Source organism: Epinephelus lanceolatus, chromosome 13 (assembly GCF_041903045.1).
Source record: "Epinephelus lanceolatus isolate andai-2023 chromosome 13, ASM4190304v1, whole genome shotgun sequence".
Taxonomy (NCBI): domain Eukaryota; kingdom Metazoa; phylum Chordata; class Actinopteri; order Perciformes; family Serranidae; genus Epinephelus; species Epinephelus lanceolatus.
The window spans coordinates 4,540,618-4,557,431 of NC_135746.1; the positions used below are offsets into that span (position 1 = coordinate 4,540,618).

Genomic DNA, 16,814 nt, shown 5'->3' on the forward strand with positions numbered 1-16,814 from the left:
AGGTAGGAGATGATGATTTGTTGATTTTTGACTGATATCTGGTGTTTCTTGTGTAATATTTTATGTTCTATGTTTATGAGGCTATACACGTAATGCCTAACCCTTTCATGCCTGAATTATGACAACCTCAGTCAGGATTTTTTTCCTTTGTGTTTTTATCGCTCTTGAGGCATGAAAAAACAATATTTGAACTTAAAAAATTTTATCCAGATTTTTCAAAGACATTTTCACATGTCCACTTGAGTGGACAACATGCGTTATTGTTTTCAACTGAAAATATACTGTATTAAATGAAATTATCCAATGAATAGTGTAGATTCAATGAAAAGTTCCCTGTAGTTTTGATAATATGTTTGATAGTCCACCGTCTTTTTGTCACATTACTGTTTTTTTAATAGTGGCAAATTTGATAGTGCTGGGCAATATATTGATATCATATTGATATCTTTATGAGACTGGATATTGTCTTGGATTTTGTATATTATAATATCGCAAACATTGTCTTTTCCTGGTGTTAAACGCTGTGTAACAGTAAAGTGATGACATTTTCCTAAGTTAGCAGACTGTTCTAGCTGTTCTATTGTTTTCGTTTACCTACATAGTTATTATATCCACATTACTGATTAGTACCTATTTATCAAAAATCTCATTGTGTAAAAATTTTGTGAAAGAACTTGCAATATTGATATTGAGGTATTTGATCAAAAGTATCGTTGTATTTGATTTTCTCTTGCCAATACATGACCTCAATGCAGCATCTCTGTATCAGTTTAAGAGGAAGAGGAGCATCTGTATTTTTGACGCTATTGAAAAACAAAACTGCGGGATCTCTAAATACCCCGACATAATACCTCGATACCACCTAAACCTATGTTTGTGTTATTGTACATCCATCAATACAGCGTTGAACTCACCATGGCAGCTCATGCTGGCCTTACACCAAACAACTTTTCAAGCAGTTTTACTGTTGCAGACAGATTTTCAATTTTAGAGTAAAAACAGAGTTGATGCGCTCCCATGATCTAAATTGTTTGGTGTAAGGTGGTCATAAAGGTCAGTCTTCTGTGAATCTTTTTCTCATCTTGATGATCTGATAAAGTGAAACGTGTTAATATTTTCATATTCAATATTAGTGTGCATGTATACCCATTGTCTTTAGATGTAAGAGGGTGTCAGACCTAAATAATTTGTTTTCTTTAGTCTTCTAGTGTGCGGTGGGCATCGTTCATGACTGTTCATATTGTTACAACCGTCCCCAGTCTCCCCTAAAGTTGTGGTTGGGTGTAGTGGGATTAATCAGGTCTGATTTTAACATGACAGTCGTAGTCTAAAAGGAAAAAGTCAGGCCTTGAGTTGACCTTTAATAACAAAAAGACCATTTCATGTCGAACAGTGATGCTGCTCGTCTGAGTGAAAAACTGGATTAAAGGCTTTGACTTTGACGGCTTGTGACTCAGGATGATGTATGACGCCCACGTCTCTGAAACAAATAGGTGTAGCTGACACAAATGCTCTATTTATTTTCAATTAGACTTGTTCATATTGCGTTTCCTTCAAAGGCCCAGAGTCAGATGACAAAATCAATACCTCATCCCTGCAGCGTCCCCACTGACAGGACTATCCGTCACCTTCCTCAAGTTGTGCTTTAACACTGTAGACTTATTAGATTTACTTTAACAAAGAAGGTTTGATTAGGTCTGAAAGATTAAAAAGTGTGTGCTGTGGTGATGTGACAGATAATAGGAAACACTTGACAGGTGTGTAGAGATGATTCCAGCAATTTATTTCAATGAACAGAAGAATACTGCACAAGATTGCATCAGCAGAGGTTTATGCATAGACTTTGATTCTGAAAATATTGTACACTTATTATTTTTATTTATTTATTTATTTTTTTCAATTTAATAACCTCTTTTCATAAACACTCTCATATGGCACTCTGACAAATTCGTCACTGCGTAGCGCAGAATTTGTATCAGATTTTTACGTTTTTCTTTCTTCCCTTTTTTTGATATGTTCCATACATCGGTGTGGAGAAAGGATTCGTTGAAGTCAAAGCAAAAACATTGCAACTCTGAATGCCACTGCACTGCACACACCACAAGACTTGTCCACTGTGAAACACTATGGCTGCATTCAAAAAGGAAATAAAAAGATTCTTGAACGAAAAATAAAATAGCAAATAGAGAACCAATGATAGAAATAATTTAGCAGCAGTTTCAGAGAGAGAAAGAGAGGAGAAGACAACAAACAGTTTGCAGATGACAGCAGAAGCTCTGGCAATTTCTTTCAAAGTTGTGTAAAAAGAGCTGAAGTGATAAACTAGGTCCTGGAGATGTTACAGGAAAAAAAAAATATGTGAACTGTAACCTCAAGTTGGTGATTTTCACATGACAAACAATCACCAATCTGAAGGGAAATCAATTATATTTTCAGAAAAGCATAAATTTATATTTTATTTTCATTAAAATTCTAATAACTGTAAGACAGACTATGAATTCATGGCGTTAAGATTTAATTCAGCAGCTGGGAAAATTAGGTTTTGGTGGGTTTACTCTGCAACTACATCCATGCTAGGCCCCAAGCTGTGCCATTAATTTGTGTTTTAGCTGTTCAAAAGTTCCAGTGCCTTCAGTTCAGGCTACACCCATTTCTCCGTCAGGGATTCAGTCCATCACATGGCACTTTCCTCCGTGGTGTTAGGCCCGGGACATCGAGGAGACAAGTCTTTTATCAGGTTAGCTTTGGAGAGAGCTGAGGGAGTCGCTGCTGCCGTCGTGCTGCTGGCTACATGTTCTTGTACATGGAGCGATCTCTGGGCAGCTGGGACTGGTTGGCTGTCAGCTTCAGGTGGAAGTGGTAGACGGTGAGCGTGATGACGATGATGAGGGCCAGAATGAAGCCCAGGATAAGGGGGAGGGTTTCCTCCAGGCGCTCCCGCTGGTCGGTGATGCACTTGTAGGCTGTAGGAAGTGGAATAATGAGCACAGTCAGGATGGTATGGTGACACTGAAGGTCTGAGATACAATGCAGATTCATTCAGAGTCCATGTGTCGTCTTTTTGGGCCTGGTGATGACTCAGTATTTTTTCTAATACCTTTCAATGGAATCAGATTGTGATGATATCATCATCAGGGTTGCAACGGTATGAGATTTTATACTACAGTTTCACATGTTCACGGTATTACAGGATTATTATTATCAGTCAGAATGACCCTTAAAGGAATGAAAATGGAAGGGTTACTTTTGGTTGATCATTTGATATTATTGGAAGTATGTGTAAAAAGTCTCCCCTTTGAAAATATCTAAAATAAAGGGGAGATAATCTTCATTTTTTTTTAATATGATAGATAAATAAATGTACACAGTATGATAACCATCAGCTTTTATATCAAGGTATGTCTTGAAACTGATATATCGCTGCAGCCCTAATCATCATATCATTTATTTATTTTACAAAATTTCATGAATTAGGGCTGGAGCTACTAATAGTTTTCATTATGGCTGCACAATATTGGATTTTTGCTGATATGCTGATATTTTCAGACTCATTTTGGCCAATTGCCAGTACGGACATATGTAGCATTATGTATACTGTAATTTTATCTGTTGGTGTGTTCTTTACACAAGACATTTTATTGCACATTCGTCCGTCCGTCCTGGGAGAGGGATCCTTCCTCAGACTCATCCTCCTCATCCCCTGTGAGGGTCCAGTGACAGAGGGTATCATCTAATGTAAAGCCCCCTGAGGCAAATTGTGATTTGTGATATTGGGCTGTAGAAATAAAATTGAAAAGTATTTTTTTCCCACATAATTGCAGAGAACATGAAGTCTCCCCTGTAGTGGAATTAATACCTACTCTTATCATTATGGCATTTTTACATAAGTTTCACTGAAAAATAATATAAAAATAGTGATTATGTTACTTTTTCAGTGTCTGTACCAAACAAGCATGTGTATGTCTGGAATATGATTTGTAGGCCAGGACAACTATGTAAAATATTGTGACACATTTTACCTTTATCAACACGTTGCAGCACACGCGATTTGGATATTACACTTTGCCATATTGAGTTCGATAATATTTCGATTCATTGTGCAGCCTAAACTGGCTGATGCAGGCATAAAACACAATGCTTTTCAAATAGTACACATTCCTTGGGCAAAACTACTTTAACTTAGATTACATATAAAACATGCTATGTTTATTTTACAAACAAAACTGTAAAATTTGTCTTCCTTTAACAGGCTTGGATGACGCTCTCCCTCCGACAGTCCTTACATCAGTAACAGCTGGGTCAGATTTGACCTATTTCATAAATTAACGTTGCATTATTTAAGTATCGGCATATTGGCAGAAATGTTCATTTCAGGCTGAAGCTAATGTTTAATTTTAAAGCAATTATCTGCCAATTCTGACATCAGGTTGATATTATTGGGGATTGTTGTTTAATCTGCCAATTGTTTGCTTGGTTAATTGTTTAGTCCATAAAATGTCCAAATATAGGCTGGTGAAAAAGGTAACTCAGAATCTCCTACGGTGATGTCTTCAGATTCATTGTTTTGTCCAAAAACCAAATATATTAAATTTACTGTTGTGAAAGATTGATGAAACCAGCAAATATTAACATGAGAAACTGAACCAGTGAATTTTAGGCATTTTTGCTTAAAAAAAATGTACTTGAATAGGTATAGGCTAATCGCTGATCATCAAAATAGTAGCGCTGCAATGATTAATTGATTAGTTCTCAACTATTAAATTAACCACCAGCTTTTTCTTTTTTTTTAATAATCAATAAATTGCTTTGAGTCATTTTTTTAAAGAAAATAAAAGCCAAATTCTTTGATTCCACCTCCTTAAAGGTGAATATTTTCTATTTTCTTCATTCCTGTATGACAGTAAACCAAATATCTTTGGCTTGTGGACAAAACAAGACATTTGTGGACGCCATTTTGGGTTGTGGGAAACATTCATCGACATTTCATTGACCAAACAACTGATCAGTTAATCAGGAAATAATCAACGGATTAATGGACATAAAAAGAATCATCAGTTGCAACCCTACACAATAACTGCAGATCACGTCACTGGACTAATAATTAATCAAGTGCGCGTTTCACTTCTAGTTTAATTTAGTGATTTTAAATAAAATTACTCAGTAAATAAATGAGCTGTAAAAGTTACTGTTGCACGTGTAAAACTTTCTGATGCAGCCCATTGTATTGGACTTCAGTTTGATCATTCGAGTGTGATTTATTTTCAGAACTTAATATCCCTCAGCCCTGCTGTCTCTGCAGTGTGAACTCCACACTCATCATCATGTGGCCTCTCTCAGGTTTAGGCAGTGATCATTGTTGACCGATAGGGGTGTGTAGCAGTATGCATAGTAAGTGTGCAGTGTGTGCATGCATATCTATGAGTGTGTGAGTCATGCAGGTAGCATCTGTGTGTGTTTGCACAGAGGCACTGAGGTTTTTATTCACTAAATGACACAAATTTTCCACAGATGTTTCTTCTCTCTTTCAGCGAAACAATTAGACACAGTTTGTTGTTTACCTGTCCTGTGCTCAGATAAAGGCATGTTAGTGTGCACACATCTTCTGGGTGTCTGTAAGGGGGAAGGAGGACACTTATACCACAGCTGGCTGTACAGTATATGGTTGTGTGTGTGTTTTAAAGTTGAAGGTGTTTCTCCCTGTGGGCAGCAGTAATGCACATGAGGAGGGAGGCAGTGAAGCATAGCACAGCCTAGTTTACAGCAGCTCAGAGCAAATGATTCTTCCAAGGTGATTGGCTTCAGAGGACAGCCGGGGACACTGAGTATGTCTATAAAAGCTGCATTGAGGGCGAGGATATGACTGCACTCATAAAGTCCTAATGACCCCCCACCCCTTCTCTCCTTCTATCTCTCTCTTTGCATTTCTTTTGTCCCTCTTGCATCACAACCTTCTCTTTTTTCTCCTGTTAGCCTGTCTACTGCTCTGCAGCCCCACAGTGTACTGCAGCAGTAACCCACCAGAGGTGTGTGTGTGTGTGTGTGTGTGTGTGTGTGTGTGAGAGAGGGTGTGAGTGTGTGAGTGTGTGTGTGAGTGAGTCAGAGAGAGAGATAGATGTACAGTTGCAACACCCTTATCCAGGATTTCTCATTGTCATTATCATTATCGTCATTGTGTTTGGTGGCAGTGTTTGGTTTGTTCTTACGTTCGCTGAACATGAAGTCAGAGGCGATGTCGAAGGGCTGGATCTGGATGTCATACATGGAGACGGTGACGCCCTTCTGGTGGTCGCTCGAGATGAGCGTGAGAGTCTGCTGAGCTGTGCACACGTAGGAGTGCCCGGCGGGTGTCACCAGGGCCGACAGGCGGTGGGTGCTCGCTGTGTGCTTCCCCGCTGGAGAGAGAGGATGAGTCATAAATAGGAAGTAAGCATTAAGGCAGTGTAATGTAACTCGGGTTAAGGAGTGTGTGTGTAACTGGCTTCCATGTAGGCTGACTGCATGCGGAAATTAAATTGATGCAAATTCCATAATTTGGGATTGGGATGATTTTCTATACGCAATTTGGGTGAATAATAATAATAATAATAATAATAATAATAATAATAATAACAATGTATTCGTAAGAAGTTATTTTAAAAAATTATAAAATAAATAAATATTAACTAAAAATTATAAGAATGTTTAAATATTTCAGTATGACAACGAAATTTTTAGAACTTGTAATTCATGAAAAAAAGTTGTGTGGTGAGGTCCAACATACACTGTATTAATGCATATTGTCATAAATAATAACAATAATAATAATTTATTAGTAGTAGTCATTTAAAAAATAATAATAAAATAAATAAATATTAAATTAAAATAAATTAATAAATATACATTTTAAAACGTTTAAATGTTTCAAGATGACAATGAAATTATTATGAAAACTAATAAAACTAAAAATGTATGAAGAAGTTGTGTTAAGAGTTTGACAATAAAGGTGTTTATGCACTTGTTTTGTTTTTCCACATTGTAGTCATGATAATTATAATAATGAATAATAATAGTAATAATAATAATAAATAACTAAATTAATAATAAAACCTTTAAAAAAATCTTAACAGTATTTTTTATGATAATAAAAGTATTAAAAGTTGTATGGCGAGGTCTGATATAAAACGTAATGATGCACTTAGATTGTCATTAATAATAATAATTTTTGTAATAATATATTTGTAATAATAATAATAATAATTATAATTATATATATATATATATATATATATATATATATATAGTATAATGATGATAGAAATAATAATAAAAATAATAATAATAATAGAGTCCTAGGAGTAAAATCTGAAATAATTCCAGTGATTTTTTTTTCCATGTACGTGGGTGTAAATCGTAAATCCACGCATGACTCAGTTCTCTAATTCCATGTGAATACAGATGTGACATCAGTGAGAGCGAGTTGCAATCAAAGCAGGCGGGACTGAAATGTGCTGAGTAGCTGCGGCACTGTACACACGGGACACTCACGGTTGTACGCGTTGATGAACTGCGAAGTCTCCGAGGTGTCATAGACGAACTGGACCTTACTAATCTTCCACACCTCAATGCCCTTCTCACGGAGCTCCTGCAACACACACAGAAACACACACACGCGTCAAACTGGGCTTTTCCGCCGCGTGGAGAGGGCAAGGTGGCCTAGGGGAAAAATTAATGTTCTTAAAAACATGATTAAGTGAATTAGTTTCCCTTTAACTAAAATATTTCCCTTAATTCAGGACATCATTACAAATGACATGATTCCACTTTAGGATCATTTGATTCAAAGGGAAATTGAATTTCCTTATGTCCATTGCGCAACAAAAATGATTCCGAGTTGCAGTAAATTTAGTGAAACACATTCAGGTGATGTATGACGTAGTGTTGGCGTCTTGATATTCCCTGGAGATGATTCAGACTTTTGGAATGGCACGCTGTGGCACATTTTACGCATTATTGCCGTTTCCCTGGTGCGTTGTCGCCCACCTTAGAGAAGTAGATGCGGAGTGTGTAGGCGTTGTTCTTCCAGGATATGTGGATCTCTGACTCTGTGCTCCCGCATTTCCCCTCGATCTCTGCCCCACGGGGCAATGTGAACACAGCCTGCTCCGTGATCAGCTGCAGAAAGACACAAACAGGCATGTTGTTTAAAAAGTCGACAGATCGGGACAGATTACGCATCCTGATGTCTCTGGCTGCACTTTATCATTCCATTTCTACGCACGAACTTATAGTGTGATAAATATTCAGAGTTATTTGAATAAGTTGTTCTAACAAGCATAAATAAAGAAAACTCATTTTATTTGATGATCAAAAAGTCTGATATCGAATAATGTCTTCCTTTTGTTAAGGATGGGTCCGACGACGTCAGCATTTTGCGCACGAATACACACTACAAAAGCAGTTTGCAAATGCAATTCTAATGTAATCAGCAGACATTTTTCATATTTATGAGAGCAAAAACTGCCATTTTGAATAAATGTTCAAAATATGTTGCATGTAAAACATGTTTCCAGTGCTGCACCACCTTTACGCACAAATCGTAACGTCTCCAACACAAAGCAACATGTAATGCAGCTTAGAGGCTTCAAACTGCGAGTGCGTTTCTGTCTCTATCTTTTTTTAAGCTTCCACATGTATTAAAATGCACGGGGGATCCCTTACGTCTATCCCATTGAGCGCGAGCACGTCATATGGCACGAGGAATTTCACGGCGAACTCCACCATCAGGCATGTCGTGCCGTTCTCCCGGACCGCGAAGATGGCTTTGTCTGGGTTGTTGGAGAGACCGGACAGGTTCTCTCCCTCCTGCTCCGCCAGCACCACGGACAGCGCCAGCACACCTGGCCAGACAATGAGAAAGGTTGGAGGTGGGGGCACTTCATGTCAGCGGGGTAACAGATGGGGGCACACACACACACCTACACACACATACACACTCACACACACGCATCAAACATGGAGAATCAGCAGAAACAGCGGTGTGTTTAGCTCACATCTTCAGATCGCTGGCACATCACCTCTGTTTCCTCACGGCAAAGTCAAAACCAGGTGAAAACACCGGAGACTGAAATCTGCAGTATCAGGGGAGCAACAGCACGCCACTGGCTGCAGACTGAGCCGCGTCAGGAAGTGACGAACCGCAACTCTGATCATGTTTACAAGACTTTTATATTCATGTGAGGGGGAAAGAAACCCAGAACACACACACTGTTATGCCTAGGGTGCACACTCATGCACGTACACACACACACGCACACACTGCAGTAAGGAGTCACGACAGCTGCATACACGCACACGCACGCACACATACACACTCTCTCTTACCGAGCAGCAGAAGCCGGGCGCTCTCCGTGGTGCTGAAACCGGTTCGTCCCATCGCTATCAGCTTCCCCAGCGCTGCAGAGAGGGGGCTAACACACTGGGCAGCCTGTGCTGAACCCACCACAAGAAAAGAGAGATAGAAAGACAGAGAGGGGAGGCGGGAGAGGAGGAAAGGAGAAAGAGAGAGAGAGAAAGAGAGAGAGAGAGAGAGGGGAGGGATGCCTCTGCTCAGCGCCCAGCAGTCACGCTCAGACCATCGCGAATGCAGCAAAAAAAATGTCTCCAGGTTGGACGTGAGATCCGGTTTGCTCTGCAGAAGCAGCAGCAGCCGGCTCCGAGGAGTTCTGGCTGTCCAACGCCACCGCTCTCTCCAAGGTTGACGGGGGTTAACCCAGAGACAGCTGCAGGACCGAGCTCCTTCTACGCATCATTGACATCAGGAATAATGATCCCCTCCAAAGAAAGGAAAAGTCCGTCACCTGAATGTGTCTCCTGTACGGAAGGAAGGACTCGGCATGCAGTCTCAAGTTATTCCCGCAATGCTGTAGTTTCCATCTCTGTGGTAGCAGCTGTAGGTTGGGCTGAAATGATGTATGTCTGGAGGGAAACGCCGACAACACCCCCTCCCCTCCCCTCCCTCCCTCAAACTCCACTTCTGCAAGGTTGCAGCTGAGAGTCAGTGAGAATAGGTGCTGCAAAATCACTTCATCTCACATACAGACTATTTTTTTAAATGTATATCTGATGGAGCGATATATAAATGGGTATTGTAGATAGTGTGAAGGATATTTAGAGGCGTTTTAGAAGTTATGACACAAATGAAACTGCCTCACATTGCAGCCTTGCTTCATAGGAATCGTGATACTAATTACCCAGTATAAGTGTGCTCACCAAAACCCAAACCAGAGAACAAAAACGACTCTAAGATCTGACATGAATCTTTTTTTTTTTAAATGTAAATACTGTCCACTGTGATGCTCTCTGATTGAGTGCCTCTTTTTTTCTTTGAGATACAGAAACATGCAGCACAATTAAATAATTTATTATCACCCCTCCACCTTCGATGCAACCCCCACCCACTCTGAAGGGAGTGGCAAATGCTGCTGAACACAGGAGCGACCTTTATACACTGAAACTACAAGTTTTGCGTTTCACTCTGTGCTGCAGTGTCCAGCTGGCAGCTGCTGGCACAGTTTACGCAAATTAGTTTGAGCTTCTGTTGATTTTTCACTGATTCAGTTGCAGTTAAAAACATTTAGTGTCGTTTTTACTCCCTGTTTTCTTCAGTTGGTAGCGTTGGTAACTTTTGCAGGGTGGATGTATTGTTAACACTTTGTTGTGCAGTAAGGAGAAGAGTTTTGAAGGTCACCGAGGATCACAAAACACATTTGGAGGGGAATTTAGCGAAACTGATTGGAACAGATTATCGCTCTGATGTAGCTCTGTTCGTTAAATTAGTGGCGGATGAGTACAAACACTTTTTACGCATGGCGCACTTTGGTTTCTAAGAGTTTGGAATTTTAAACTGAGTGTCAAACTCACACTTGACGTTGCTGATGCTGTCGATGCTGGGTTTACTGCCCACCTGCGGATGTTTCATGTCCTGAGGAAAAGTTTCTGACCGCGGAATGCGTCCTGACGTGAACAGCTGATTGCTCTCCAACTCTTTCGCGTCCTTCTTAATCTCCGGGGAGGTGAATCGGCGTAAGAGTTTGTTGCTCAACACCGAGAAGGTGCTGTTTGAAGGAGCGGCGGTGGGTGCGGTGAACAGAGGAGGCTCAGCCTTGCAGGGAGACGCATCGCGCCTCCTGATGGTTTTGGATTTACGCGCGGGCACCAGCGTGCGGTCCGGAGGTGTGGGGCTGAGGATACTGGTTGGTAGACTGCATCTCTTCTGATAGTAGTTGTCGTAAAATCTGCGCGTACCGAAGTCCAGCATTTTTGATTTTTCTGCCCCTGGATCAGTCTCACTTTTGTTGGTAAGAATGGGAGCCAGTAAGATGCCCAGAGCTGAGGGCGCGCTGGGTTTGCGGGTGTTTCTGCCGGGCCGGGGGGAGAAGAACATAGATTTTGACGCCTCGCAGCTCTGTTTAAGAGGAGGGAGGTGATCATCAGAGGTGGTCAGCCTTTCCCCGGTTTTAGCATGCTTAGAGTTGGGAGAATGTTGAGGGGGTTTAGGGGTTAGGACTTGTGAGAAGACCAGCTCCGGTGGAGGCGAAGATGAGTCGTCATTCTCTCTTTCAAACTCCTCTATAGAGTCCATCGATGACAGCCGGCTCTGTTTTATCCGAGGCCTTGGTTGCCAAGAGCAGTTTTGCATCAACTGACAATCTGCGTGATCACACGTCTGAAGCACCTCGAGTTTATTCACTAAGTGTCCAACTTTCCTCTCAAACTTGTCGTTTACATCGCCACATCCCTGCGCGCTTCCCTCAGCCTCACGGCCCCTCCTGGAGGTGTTGGTCAGCGCAGAGATGCACTCTGTGTGGCCGAGAAACTTCGCCACTTCCACAGCAGAGTTTCCAACTTTATTCTGCCTGTCTATCTGAAGACCCAGCCTCTTGAAAGCTCTCACCAAAAACTCCACCACAGGTGAGTGACCTGCGACTGCGGCGTACATTAGCGCGGTGTTCCCCCAGGCGTCCACAATCTCCGGGTCTGCATTGTTTCGGACCAGGATCTTCGCAGCATCCAGGTAGCCTTTCTCACAGGCGTAGCTGAGCGCAGTGCGCCCGCTGCCGTCCTGACAGTTGACATTGGCTCCTCTGTGCAGCAGGAGCTCTACAAACTTACACCGAGTCTGACTGTCAGGCAGCAGGATGGAGGAGATGAGGGGCGTCTGTGCGCTCTTTGTTTTGGAGTCCACAATTTCTCCATCTAGCGCGTCCAGGACGAACCTGGCCAGGTGGACTTTATCTTTGGACATCGCCTCCAGGAGGATCTCAGTGCCTGTTTGCCCTCCGGACTTCTCCTGAGCCTTCAGCATGGGGAATATGATCTCTCTGTAATATGGAGCAGAGTTCTAACCCTCTCCTCCAGACTAGTGCTGACCCAACAAACCCATCACCTCGGTTATATAGTGAAGACGGAAGCCACGGAGTTGCCGGGCAACGCAAACATAATGACGGCGCTTTGTTCGTCTTTCTCATGGAAATACTTTGCTTATAATGACAATTAAGAGCTTCAGCGCTGCAGCCGCCTGTTCAAGAGTGTATCTGGGGGATAAATTCACCCCGCACTTGTTGAATGTGATTAGACAGCAGCAGTGGTCATTGTGTGGGAGATAAGTGCGCGCGGGCTGTGTGCGCCTGATTAATAAATCTGGGCTGCGGACACGGTGTGACCCCACTCGAGACATTCAGTACACAATGGTCACATATCGCAAGAGAACAGACTGAGCGGGGGGGGGGGGGGGGGGACACACACTAGAAAAAACGTTAAAGGGTGACTTCTGTGTTTTTCAATCTGGATCTTATTGTCCCATGTTTTTATGTCTGAGTGATTAATGGGAACAAAACTTTTTAAAAACTGATCCAGAATAAAGTGAGAGGGCTGCAGACAGAAGCGGTGAAAAAGGCTGCAGCGTGCCCCTGCAGGGCAATCGAGCACCATCAATTTATGTCTACTAAAAGTGCTTGTTTTTGCCACTGACCAGCTCAGATCATTGGGTTAAGTGTCTGACAACATTATGGAAAGGATCCCTACAGAGATTGACCTTTTCTTAAAGAGTAAGATCTTTTTTGTTGAGCCAGAAACAGCCCCAACATCTATAGTCAAACCCACCAGACTCCTCTTAAATAAACAGTAATTTTATCATCATAAAACACACTTTTCATTTCCCCCCCACAATCAGTTTTTTGAAATTTCCTAAATAGAGCAGATAGAAAACAAATTAATATCTGGTCATACCAATAGTGACACAACAAAAAAGTAAGTGGTAAGTAAAATAAGAACAGTACAACACCAAGACAGCACCAAGACAAATACTACAAACCGAATCAGTACCCAGAACAAGACAAAGAACAAAATACAGTAATAAAATTAAAGTATTAAAATATGTGGAAATGCTTGTATGATGATAAAAATTAACACTAAATACTAAAACATAATATAATGGTTGTTTGTCAGACAATTGCCTGTCACATCACAATTTAATGTCTGTAAAATAGATGATCAATCATTCAGGAATATCTGGAAAGTCTAGCTCTCATACATACTCGAAAAACAGATCCCACATCATGCAAATGTTCCTCAGGGAGCCCCTCATTATGCACCTGATTCTGTCCAGTTTGACAAAATGAATGACACAATCCATTCAGAGTCGATAGAAACAAAACACTAGAAAGCCGCCTTGGTTTGACTTCACTGTTCCAACAATCACCAACTCTGGTTTGGTTGAAATAAACCATTAATTCAACCAGTTAGATGTGAAAATGTGAAGCCTCTATATATATACTTAAATTACCATTTATTTAAATGGAGTCCAGTGGGTTTGGCAATAGTGATTTCAGGGCTGTTTCTTGTTTAACAAAGAAGATCTTACTCCTTAATAAAAAGGTCTATCTCTAGGAATCCTTTCCATAATGTTGTCAGACATTTAAATTAAATGCCTCAACCTGTCAGTGGAAAAAACAAGCACTTATAATGGATGTAAAATTGATGGTGCCTGCAGGGATTACACTGAAGCCTGTTTTACCCTCTCACTCAATACTGGACTTCAACCTCAGCACTAAAAGATGGGATAAAAGGACTCAGGTGGGAACCTGATCCACTCATAGCTATCCTTGGAGCGACTTGCACTGTATACTATGCTAGCAAACATCAAAAATGGCTGTTTCATTTGGAGTGGTGATTGCAAAGAAGGCAATTTATGAGTGTGAAAGATGGACTCTGTTCCCACATATGATTCATGGTTAAATGAAAGGGCAAACACACGTTACATCTGGAGAGATTGAGATTCTATAACGAGGATAGAGGTGTTGTGTTTGATAAGATTTGGGACCCTGTAGTGAAATTCTTTCAGGGCGAAGACTAATATATAATATTTTTTAGATAAAGCACCTTGCTGTGTGTATTTCTCCTTTTCTGTATAGTTCATTTTTATTACTACTACTTTGTACTAATCACTCTGCCTGTGGCCACTGTTACATATGATGTGCTGCCTGTTGGCTTTGTTTTTCCTGTTTTTTCTATGCTCTAAAAAAGACCCAGGTTATATATATCTACTAGCATTAATGCCCATATATTTTTATATATTTCTTCTATCCTTATATCTAAGAGCAACAGCAATGTATCCCAATTTCAATACAGTAACAATCAATCAAAGTGTTAAGAGGGCTTCAGTTACACAAAGCACTTTAATATTCCGCTTAACACAACTTTTATTTTCTGTGTTCAAATAAAAATGCTTATCCCCCCCTGAATTAAATGAAAGGAGAAATATGTTTTAACAAAAAAAACAACAGACCCACAGTCGTACTTTGAAGAAACACAACTGAGCCGTGTGGTTATGTCCCATTTTACACCTGGATTTATTGGTACACATACTATAAAACAGTATTAAAGGAGCTGGATAACAACAGTATTTTCATTGCTTTAAGTTCAACAATACAATATAAATACAAAAACACGCACAGAATGGTTTGTTGACAAGCTACAGTTCAAATAGAAAACAAAGAGGAGATACAGTAGAAACGGAGGAAATCAAATCGGTGACTTGCTCTGCAAAAATAATCGGCTTCTTTTTTTTTTTCCTTTTCTTTTGACAAACTAGAGAGCCAAAGGTTACATGTAATCACACAACAGAAACATTCGACTAGTGCAAAAAAGCCTCTAACAAACATAATAATCTTAAACTACACATTATATCTAATATATATAATATATATATATTCATTTATTTATATATATCTTCATATAAATAACCCCTTAATTTGGCATTTTATCATTCATAAAATAATTTACCATCCTAACAGACACTGAGTGGCACATTTGAAAGCGATGGAATAAAATTTAAAAGCACTTTTTTACTCATTTATCTCTGCACTAGATATGTGGTGAGAGCTTTATACTGTGTCGTGTGGTGCATTAAGGGCAGACTGGAAAACAGAGACCAAAAAACAAAACAAAAAGAAAAGAACAAACAAGAAAACCCAGTGGTTGATAAATGTCTTTCCCCAACATCCAACAGACCCACTCTTTCCCCTGAGCCCTTGTATGGCAGAACACAATTGGTCAAAAAGTAAATTAAACTACATACATTCCAGTATATACAAGAACATCCCGTCTACCCTTTTACGCGTGGTACAGCAGAATAATACAGAAAAACAAATCTTTAAAAAGGCCAGAATACCTCGAGGTGCTTTTATCCCCATCTTTGTGTGTTTTCATATCAATATTATTAATATTATTATTACGACTTCTGGCCGATCTTTGTTAGTGGTGTGCCATGCAGTGTGAATGCCTGGCATGATCACATGAGCACGAGCACCTACAGGATTACTTCCTAGTTATGCTCAAAGGTCCAGCGTGCAGGATTTAGGGGGATATCTTGGCAGAAATTGAGTAAAATATAACAAGTATGTTTTCTTTAGTGTATAATCACCTGAAAATAAGAATTGTTGTGTTTTCATTACCATAGAATCAGCTGTTTGAATCTACATAGGGAGCGGATCCTTGTCTATGTATATCGCCATGTTGCATTGTCATGTTTCTACAGTAGCCCAGAATGGACAAACCAAACTCGGGTCCAGATAGGGACATTTTTTGTGTTGGCCACTGTAGAGATTGTCAGAGAAACACTGATTTCTAATGTGAACTGTTTGATTCAGTGTTTTACCAGTTTAAATCAGCTGGTCTGTTTGGTTTGGAGCAGACGAGACCCCTGTGGGTAATTTCGGCTCCGAGTAAAAACTTCCTGAACATCTGGATCTTTTTGCGTTGGCCAGTGTAGTTGGGAGCCCCTCTATGAGTGGAAAAGTGTCGGAGAAACACTCATTTTTTAACGTGGAGCTATTTTATTAAGTGTTTTTACTGGTTTAAATCACCAGGGGTCTCATTTACAAACACTGCATACGCCCAAAACGAGGCCTGAAAGAGGTGTACGCCACTTCCCGAGCAAAAGTTTCGATCTTAAAAAACAGACTTGATGGGAGAAACTTTGACCTGTGCTTACAAACATTTTGGAGACAGGATATTGGCGATGCAGATGGTGAGGTTGAAGCCTGATTGTAGCAACTGTCAGATATTTTTTGGCGTACACCATTTTTGACTTTTGTTTGTACGTATATTTTTAGTATGGATCCTATGCATTGTTTTATAAATGAGACCCCTGGTCTGTTTGTTTCGGAGAGAAAGAGACCTCTGCGGATAATTCAGCTCCCAGGAAAAACCTCCTGAACAAGGAATTCTGACTGGGTGAGGTTTCACCTGGTTGCAATCTACAATCCTCACTGCTA

The 16,814-nt window shown here is 40.3% G+C and overlaps 2 protein-coding genes across 2 annotated transcripts; both read right to left on the minus strand.

The window, feature by feature from the left end:
- Nucleotides 1-1,762: 1,762 nt before the first annotated feature.
- On the minus strand, nucleotides 1,763-9,987 carry lamp5 (lysosomal associated membrane protein family member 5). Its single transcript, XM_033649233.2, has 6 exons — nucleotides 9,361-9,987; nucleotides 8,698-8,876; nucleotides 8,020-8,151; nucleotides 7,525-7,621; nucleotides 6,204-6,392; nucleotides 1,763-2,963 (listed from the first exon to the last, which is right to left on the minus strand). Exons 1-6 carry the CDS (start codon nucleotides 9,410-9,412, stop codon nucleotides 2,788-2,790), a joined length of 825 nt encoding a protein of 274 aa, XP_033505124.2. The 5' UTR covers nucleotides 9,413-9,987; the 3' UTR covers nucleotides 1,763-2,787.
- Nucleotides 9,988-10,756: 769 nt separating this feature from the next.
- On the minus strand, nucleotides 10,757-12,382 carry LOC117271062 (uncharacterized). Its single transcript, XM_033649150.2, has one exon. The coding sequence runs from the start codon at nucleotides 12,341-12,343 to the stop codon at nucleotides 10,862-10,864; it is 1,482 nt and encodes a 493-aa protein (XP_033505041.1). The 5' UTR covers nucleotides 12,344-12,382; the 3' UTR covers nucleotides 10,757-10,861.
- Between the last annotated feature and the right edge of the window lie 4,432 nt (nucleotides 12,383-16,814).

Bases quoted from the DNA above. Each gene is read 5' to 3' on its own strand.
- lamp5 (XM_033649233.2), bottom strand. From the start codon at position 9,412: ATGGGACGAACCGGTTTCAGCACCACGGAGAGCGCCCGGCTTCTGCTG. The intron at 7,622-8,019 runs GTGGGCGACAAC...TGTGTGTTGCAG, and splicing joins TCCGCATCTACTTCTCTAAG to GAGCTCCGTGAGAAGGGCAT. The intron at 2,964-6,203 runs GTAAGAACAAAC...CACTTCCTACAG, and splicing joins TGACTTCATGTTCAGCGAAC to CCTACAAGTGCATCACCGAC.
- LOC117271062 (XM_033649150.2), bottom strand. From the start codon at position 12,343: ATGCTGAAGGCTCAGGAGAAGTCCGGAGGGCAAACAGGCACTGAGATC.